This window comes from Anastrepha obliqua, chromosome 4 (assembly GCF_027943255.1).
Source record: "Anastrepha obliqua isolate idAnaObli1 chromosome 4, idAnaObli1_1.0, whole genome shotgun sequence".
NCBI classification, from domain to species: domain Eukaryota; kingdom Metazoa; phylum Arthropoda; class Insecta; order Diptera; family Tephritidae; genus Anastrepha; species Anastrepha obliqua.
This window is the reverse complement of record NC_072895.1, coordinates 85,678,524-85,687,794: the sequence shown is the minus strand read 5'-3', so window position 1 is coordinate 85,687,794 and position 9,271 is coordinate 85,678,524. Positions and strand designations below refer to the sequence as shown.

At 36.5% G+C, this 9,271-nt stretch overlaps 1 protein-coding gene across 1 annotated transcript; it reads right to left on the bottom strand.

Annotated features, from left to right (window-relative positions):
- Nucleotides 1–4,082: 4,082 nt before the first annotated feature.
- LOC129244936 (uncharacterized) lies at nucleotides 4,083–4,718 on the bottom strand. Its single transcript, XM_054882852.1, has 2 exons — nucleotides 4,557–4,718; nucleotides 4,083–4,342 (listed from the first exon to the last, which is right to left on the bottom strand). Exons 1-2 carry the CDS (start codon nucleotides 4,601–4,603, stop codon nucleotides 4,222–4,224), a joined length of 168 nt encoding a protein of 55 aa, XP_054738827.1. The 5' UTR covers nucleotides 4,604–4,718; the 3' UTR covers nucleotides 4,083–4,221.
- Nucleotides 4,719–9,271: the final 4,553 nt, after the last annotated feature.

Genomic DNA, 9,271 nt, shown 5'->3' with positions numbered 1-9,271 from the left:
TTTTGGTACTATAATGAACTTAAAATATTACTTCCATGTAAAGTATAGTTAGATTTTTTATAACAAAAATACAAAATGTGAGAATAAAATGCTTACTAACAAGAACTTTTATTATTTGTAACTGCCAAGAATTGCTGAATCAAAGATAGATTAATTTGTAAAAACGCGTATGTACAGGGTTTGATTGAAAAGTAATGAGCCTTCCCGCACGGAGCGTCTGCCAAGCGATCAACCGAATCGGCTGGTGGGGGAAAATGATCGTTGGACCTTCCCCTTCCACTAGAGACCAGTCCCAGTTCGCTGGTAATAGCGGTGCAGTCAACATCGCTCCGCGCGTGAAAGCTGTTTTAAAAGTGTGTTAAGATTTTGCAGTGGCGAAAATGCAGCGATCGTTGGATCAAATTTTGCGTAAAGCTAAACAAAACGAGTACCGAAACCATTGGGCTACTCCAGGAGGCTGTCCAATGCCCAGGTAAAACGGTGGCACAAGTCGTTCAAGGCCCGACCTCGTCAACAATTGGACCCTTCATCACGACAATGCGCCGGCGCACTCCGCCTTCCTCCGCACCTCTGCATTGGCCAAGATGGCGGTTCCGGTGATTCCCCACCCTCCATACAGCTCAGACCTGTCCCCTCCGGACTTCTTGTTTCCGCGCCTGAAAAGAAAGCTGAAGGGGAGGAATTTCGGCTCCATCGAAGCGAACCAAAAAACCGTGACAGCCGAATTGAACGCGATTCCGGCGGATGAGTTTAAAAAATGTTTCCTGCAGTGGAAGGACCGCTACCAGCGGTGTATTGACGCACAAGGGTCCTATTTTGAAGAATATTAGTTGTATAAGCCAAAAGGTTTAATAAAACTGCTTAAAAAAATAAGGCTCATTACGTTTCAATCAAACCCTGTATGTTAGTGAATAATTGACTTGGAGATATATTGAACACACTGCTCTTTGTATAAATTCATTGGTAGGAAGTCTATAAAACACTTTGTGGGAGGGAATGTTTTCGCTGTCGACCTGGCCATAGTAAGCCAACGTGTTTCTCAAAACTCCTCAAGCTAGCAGACTTGGTCGCGTTACGATCACAGCTTTGTGTTGCACGATTTTCTAAAGTGCCTCGTCCGATGTGAAATTCTGACAACTTGTGCAAAAATATACCGTTCTAACTGTCCAAAAACGGCCAATATTGCACGCAGTCTTTTAAATCTATATCATAAAAAATTTGTTTGAACGATTGTTTCATTCCTTCTTAGTCATTGTCAATAGTAATTTACCTTCAATATATAAATTCAATTCTCAACGAAAATATTTATCAAAAACTCATTTATTTTTAATTACGTGTTCACCTTCACATATATACAGTGGCTCAATAAAGAACTCGGATAAACCTTAGTTAAAACTTTGTATAAAAAACACTGCTAAAATAAAGGCAATTTGAAACAATATTTTTCGATTTCTAAATGCTTTATTTATATAATTTAAGAAATAAGAAAAACATAAGATAAGTCGTGTGCACTTCTTTTACAATAACAAAAAACTTTCAAAATGAGGAGAATTCACGCCAAAAAAGAACTCGGACATCTGGCATCACTTCGTAATTTCTGACATTTTAAATGGGGGAATCCCATTTTTTAAATTATATACAGTTAATTGAGGAACGATCGACAGTTTTGGAAGTAAATTGTGTCAAGTACCCATTTTCTTTTTTCTTTTTTGTAAAATGAGCCGACAACGTGGCCAAACTTCGGTGGAAGTGCGAAAAATAATTATTGAGCAACATAAAAATGGAAAAACCATGCGTGAAATCGGCAAACTTGTAAATCGACCGCGATCAACTGTATGTGACACCATAAAACGCTTTAAAGAAACAAAATCTGTAGAAAACAAAGTGGAAACAGGACGGCCAAAGCTTTTTACGGACGCTAACGAGCGGTGGATAGTAAACCAAGTCAGAGCAAATCCTCATTTAAGTGCTCCAAAACTTACAACACAAGTTAAAGAACATCTTGAAATTGACTGCAATCCCGAAACATTGCGATTAGTTCTAAGAAAAAACAACCTTAATGGCAGAGTCGCAAAAACCTATAAAAATAAGGGCATTGAATTCTGGAAAGATGTGATATTTTGCGACGAAAGCAAATACAACATATTCAGATCAGATGGGCAGTCGTATGTATGGAGGAAGCCAAATGAGGAGCTGAAAGAGAAAAACCTGCGTGCCACTGTTAAACACGGTGGCGGTTCAGTGATGGTTTGGGGATGTATGTCCGCCTCCGGACCCGGAAATCTTTTTTTTTTTTTGCTGATAGAATAATGGATCACAAGCAATATCTTTCAATTTTAAAAAGAAATTTAATTCAAAGTGCTGAAAAATTGGGTATAAGGGAACAATTTTATTTTTACCAAGACAATGACCCCAAGCATAAGGCGCTTGAAGTTCGCTTGTGGTTGATGTATAACTGCCAGAAAGTGCTCGAAACTCCACCACAGTCCCCTGATATAAACGTCATTGAGCATTTATGGGCGCATTTGGAGAATAAACTCAAAAATCACAAAACTTTCAAACAAAAAGGACCTCGAAGCTGCTCTTAAAGACGAATGGGCTAAAATTGATCCTTCCGTTTGCAGAAATTTGGTGGAGTCAATGCCGAAACGACTAAATGCTGTTATTAAATCCAAAGGGTTTCCCACAAAATATTATTTTTTATTTTTATTGGCTTTTAAAGTAAAATTAATTTCCATGTCCGAGTTCTTTTTTGGCGTGAATTCTCCTCATTTTGAAAGTTTTTTGTTATTGTAAAAGAAGTGCACACGACTTATCTTATGTTTTTGTTATTTCTTAAATTATATAAATAAAGCATTTAGAAATCGAAAAATATTGTTTCAAATTGCCTTTATTTTAGCAGTGTTTTTTACACAAAGTTTTAACTAAGGTTTGTCCGAGTTCTTTATTGAGCCACTGTATATATAATTGGCGCGTACACTCTTTTTGGGTGTTTGGCCGAGCTTTTCCTCCTATTTGTGGTGTGCGTCTTGATGTTGTTCCACAAATGGAGGGACCTACAGTTTCAAGCCGACTCCGAACGGCAGATATTTTTATGAGGAGCTTTTTCATGGCAGAAATACAATCGGAGGTTTGCCATTGCTTGCCGAGGAGCGACCGCTATTAGAAAAATGTTTTTCTTAATTTTGGTGTTTCACCGAGATTCGAACCAACGTTTTCTCTGTGAATTCCGAATGGTAATTACGCACCAACCTATTCGGCTACGACGGCCGCCTTCACCTATGCATACAAAATAAGTGCCGAACATCAGAGAAGTATAAACTTAGCATTTGCATCAGCGTTGTAAAAGGCCTTTGGTCCTGCAATATTATCGCCACGAACAAGACCAGCTCTGTATACGACGGACGGTTCTACGTAACCGGAATGACCCGGATTTATATTCGGCCAAGGACTGACACTTCAGCACCATTCCCAGTATATGTATGGGGAATGTTGATGATGCTACAACAACAATCTTCAAGTCAACCAAAGGTATTCATCGTTAGATGAACTAGACGCAAACGACGGGGCACTGATAGGGTTTAGTACGCTACTACAACAACAACATTGTAAGTCAATTAAAACGCAGGAATTCTCGCCCCATGATTACCATTACCATAGACCAACAAACACCAATCGTAGACGCAAAGCTCTCAAGACCACGACATCATAATCGTACAAGATCAACATGGTCAATGGTTCTACCAACGGTCAAGTTAACATTGCCGGAACGGCATGAATTTATCCCTGTCCAAATACTATCTCTTAAACAGCATTTCAAAAACTGAATGGATAATGTTTTGCTACATATCTATCTCGCAGAACCGCTAAAATCTGAGAGGCCAGCGAGTTTTCTCTGATTATTTTTGATAAATTAATGTTGTTGAGTTGTTTAAAACTGTTCATGCGACAAGCACTTCCATATGTGTTTTCCTATAGCAATCTTTCAACTTTTCAAAAGGATTTATTTATTAATGATTGTAAAACTTGCATATCAATTACAGCTTCTGGTGAGCTTCAGCCAACGCAATAAAACACAGTCATTACATTTTAGTCCCATAATGCAAGTTTCACGGCGAATTTCACACTACTTTATTTCAGAACACATTTTGTTGATTTCAATTTAGACCAGAGCAAAACATAATATTAATTTTGTTTCGTCCAGCAAACTAAACGGTTTATTTATTCGGATTTATCGAATTTCGTATTGTAGATTGGCATGTACTGCAGCACCACCTTCCAGTCTGTGAAGTAGAGTAGCGCAAGCCCCGCTGCGCCACCAAAACCAGCCGCTGACGAGACACTGTGTACAAGAAAAATATGGAATTTATAAATATTTTGTTTAAGTTGATTAAATATAGTATCAATTTTCTGGTGCAATTTAAAACCATATAATGAATTATATATACGCGTGTGGATTATGCAATGGTGCATATGTAGGTTGCTTCCCCCTCCAAAGTTCGGGAAAACGACTCGCACAATAGTTAACATTATTTATTTCTATTCGAGCAACTTACAAAGAAGTAGCAATTTCAGCATGCTTTTTACCAAATGGAATCTTCATTTTGTTAATATTTGGATTAGCTCAGGCTAACAAAAAAATTATGCCAAATTATGGATCAACGAAAATTTTCGACTGATCAAATGCCAAATTTTAGTTAAACTTCACTCTATTGTGTTGTAAATTGACAGTTGACTTTGCAGTGTTGCCGTACATTCATTGTACGTCGATTATTACAATTAATCAAAGTTATACACCATACTAAATGTGGCGCCTTCTGAAAACTATTAATTTATTTTCAACGATTTTAACAACTGGTTAACGTCATAAAACAGATACGAATAGGAATGTGGGAAATTGGAAAAACAGAGAAAATTGCACAACTTAGCAAGGAAGCTGAGCGCCGAAGGATAGATGTACTAGGCATTGCCGAAGCACGCTGGACAAACTATTCTTAGGTTAAGTATTGCTATACACTGGTAATCGTAGTAGGCGTATTATCCTGACACACATATGGTTGGGTCTTTCCTCAGCCGACATGTATACGAAGAACTAATAAAATGCGAGCCTATATAGTAATTGGATAAATTGGGTCTTTGAGTTCTCGGTGTACTTTAGAGCAATGGCGGTGACGTCAGTCGTGCTACTCCTGTGAGCTTTAGGGTGTTTTTTTAGAGGTTAGGTTTTCAAGTTGGCACTACTTTTTTCGTAGATGGTCTTTTTGACAGTTGTCACTTGATTTATGCTCAGTTTGGTTTGCCATTTCATAATGAATAGACTTACACCTGAACAACGTTTGCAAATCGTGCAAATTTATTACGAAAATAATGGTTCGGTTCGCGCGACGCATCGAAGAAAATTTTGTTCAGCGATGAAGCTCACTTTTGCTTGAATGGGTATGTCAATAAGCAAAATTGTCGCATTTGGAGTGAACATAATCCACAAGCCATTGCTGAGACGCCGTTACATCCTCAAAAAGTCACTGTTTGGTGTGCTCTATGGGCAGAGGTAATCATTGGTCCATATTTCTTTAAAAATGAAGCCGGCCATAATGTTACAGTCAATGGAGAGCGCTATAGAGCCATGATTAATAACTTTTTCGTGCCTGAATTGGACGATGTTGATGTGGACGACCTTTGGTTCCAATAAGACGGCGCTACATGCCATACAGCCAACGCAACAATCGATTTATTGAAGGAAACTTTTGGTGAGCGCATTATCTCGCGCCGTGGACCTGTGGCGTGGCCTCCAAGATCGTGCGATATAACACCGCTGGACTATTTCTTGTGGGGCTATGTGAAGTCGCTTGTCTACTACATAATGGCAAACCCTTATCTTTATAATAAAGCTAAATTCTTGGCCATAACATTAAATTATATACGTTTTATTTCATCTTGAAAACCTAACCTCTAAAAAAAACACCCTTTAGTTATGTATTTCTCTTTCCTGCTGCGTCTGTCGTTACATGTCTTGTGCGTTCTGAGTTTGCGTCGAAGATTTCTTCCTCGCTACCGTAAATATGTCCAGATATCCTTATTATCTGCTTATTTTCGGAAAGCATTTTTCTTTTTACGTTCACTGTTTGCGAGTTAGCAGTAGCGTTTTAAATCGCTTAATAAACCGACAGGCTGTTAAAACAGATATATACCTACGTAAATACTTTTGTAGCTGTTTGAAAGTCATCTATGGTTTAAAACACCATGGTAATAACGCTACATATAGCGATAGTATCTACTGTTAACGAGGATTAAAAACCTGAGAACTTTTGCGTTCTTCAAACAAGACCGTTTCAGTCGACAACAACATAATACGTGAGTGTATCTTTTATTTTGCAACCATCCGTAAAGGTTTTTTATATTATTTTTCTCGTTGTGGGGTAAGCCCAAGTTGGTGACGCTGTCGAGAACGAAGTATAATACAGAGAGTATTTTCGGCATGTTCTTGTTATGCCTCAGAAGATTGACGTCGTTATCGGTAGCGAAGTTTGAGTGAAAGATTACTGTGTTTACTAACCTCACGAGTATTTGATTAATTTTATCCTATAATGAAGGTAAACCTGCTTCTGTCTGGATGTCTGTTCTTGGTGTTGTGCTGTAGACGAAGACGAATGTCCTTGTTGATTGGTGATGGACGGGTTTAAAGGAGCATATTGGTCATTTCGGAGGAAAAAGAAATAAAATGCAAAACAACGGGGCTATCTTCGTATGATGTTATTTCGCCCACAATAATTTGTTCCAAAAAAAGTTTTTTCTGTGCCAAACTTGACGTTTTTTGTCAGGTGATTTCTAAGTTTTACGAACAGCTGATTAAATTTTTGAGGGGAAAAATCATAAAAATTAAATCTAAAAAAAGAAATTAAATGGAAAACAACGGGTTTATCTTCTTATGATGTTATTTTGTCCACAATAATTTGTTCCAAAAAAAGTTTTTTCTAATAGCGGTCGCCCCTCGACAGGCAATGGCAAACCTCCGAGTGTATTTCTGCCATGAAAAGGCTTCTCATAAAAATATCTGCCATTCGGAGTCAGCTTGAAACTATAGGTCCCTCCATTTGTGGAACAACATCAAGACGCACACCACAAATAGGAGGAGGAGCTCGGCCAAACACCCAAAAGGGGTGTACGTGCCAATGATATATATAATTTGTTTCATTCCATGACCGCTGTCAGATGAAGAACATTCCATTAGCTATTGTATTGTTGTGCAATCACAGCCATCTTCATAATAACCTTCCTTAATAACCAAGAAGTACCAGCAGAAAACACAAAATATGCCTCAATGCTTTCGTTTTGTAAAACTACGAAACTACAGCAACAATGATTGGAGGCTTCAAATAAACTATAAATTTTGTCTAAAATATATTTACTTACATTCTCCATTTTAGTCACCATTTTTATTTAACTTTAGAACTTTGACCCAATTCGAAAATTTTAATTCGCTATTATTTTTATTTTGCGATCAGCTGTTTTTCCCACTTACAAATTCTTTCAATTTATTGAGTAAAAACCAAGAATGATAGAAAGAAGATTGCGCCCATCAAGAGTGCGTGGCGTCACGTTTTTCCGAGTTGTGCAGTGTTGCCAACTATTTGCTCTTCACAATAAATTTAGTGCTTTTTATACCCAAAATGCGAAAATTTTGAAGTTTCGTGTTTGTTTCTTTTTTTAATTTTAAGCCACCGAAACTTTAAGTTAAAAAAACTATATTATTAAACAAAACAAGGTTAAAAAAGGTCACGCTGAGAAGATTTTAGTGCTAATGAAAATTTTTTGACTCTTATAAAATTTGATAATTTTAAAGTGCAAATTTAATTTTTGGCTCCATTTAAGGTTATGCAAGAATATTTAATCTTCTTCTCTCAACTCTTCTTACGATTGAAAACCTTTTTACACAATTTCAAAAGCGTTTGAACTTAGTGAATGCGAATCAAAACCATAGAGGTGCAATCGTTTCTTCCGGCCATCAATCCTGAGTGGGACATAGGGCATCAAGAGGTGTATTCATAGTAAAAATAGGCAACAAAATGCCAAAAAATACACTGAAGAAACCATCACGACATTTTTACAAAAAGAGTACCTTATTTTGTTACACAATCTGAAATATAGCATAAAAGTCGTTCTGTCAACAAAAAACTCATAAATTAAATTGTTCATAACCATAAAACATTTATTATAAAAAACACACATTTTAAAGACAATTTGTCACGCATATAAAGGTCTTTAAGTAATTCAATAAAAAATTTGTGTTTTATTTTCTTTAAATGGGCATTTTAGTGTGTTTTTATATCCAAAACTAGGCAACACTGCAGTAGTGAGAAAGAGATTTGACTGCTGAAAGGAGAAGAATACCAACAATAATCGCAATCGGGCTATCGGGTCGGGCAATGCGACCAGATGTTAAAAAAACGTAAAGCTAAATAAAACTGAGTGAATTATTAAACTAATTAAAAAAAATGTATATTTTACAAAATTATAAACATTGCTTTTAATTAGAACAGGCTAGAAAAATGGCATGAAGAAAGAACTAAAACTCCGATACTAAATAACAAAAAAAAGTGCTAAATCAAGTTACGAAAATGGTAATCTGGCCATACTGGAGCTAAAACACGTAACTCATTGTCAAATTCGCTGAGCGCAAAGTAACGGCACCACGATAGGCGCCATCTCATTATTCTTTCCATCATGAGTAAAAACTTGCAACTTCCCCTCAAAATGAAATGCCATTTTGCTCTCTCACTTTCCCCTACTTTGCAAGTTTTTTGGATATATGAACACCGAAACTGTAACAATTGTTACAAATAATATTAATGCATTGGAAAGGTATGCTAGCGTGTTTATGTGTACCTGACATATTTTACTAAAGAGTTTTACTCTAATGATTTTAGTTCGAGACAATGTTCTATTCAGCTATAATCCGGGAAAAATTTAATATCTTATAGTTTCCGCTTTTCAAACTTCAAAGAATAATAAATATTTGGCTACCAAAACCGGGGACGTTTTTCTTAGTGTATTGTTTGACACTCCGTACATAAATAAGCAAAAAATTTAAAAATTTATATGTAAATGAAATTATTTAAAACTGAAATACAAAAGTAATTTAATAATAATAAAGTAATGAACACGAAAAGCATAAGTTAAAATTAAAAACATGACATATTGCGATTTTTTAATATATCACAGAAAGTGGGTAACAAAAAAAAAAACATTCTCAAACAACGAACAGAATAAGTTA

Excerpts from the sequence above, each read along its gene's own strand:
- LOC129244936 (XM_054882852.1), bottom strand. The coding sequence starts at position 4,603 with ATGAAGATTCCATTTGGTAAAAAGCATGCTGAAATTGCTACTTCTTT. Across the intron at positions 4,343-4,556 it reads GCTGAAATTGCTACTTCTTT|TGTCTCGTCAGCGGCTGGTT; the intron begins GTAAGTTGCTCG and ends TCTTGTACACAG.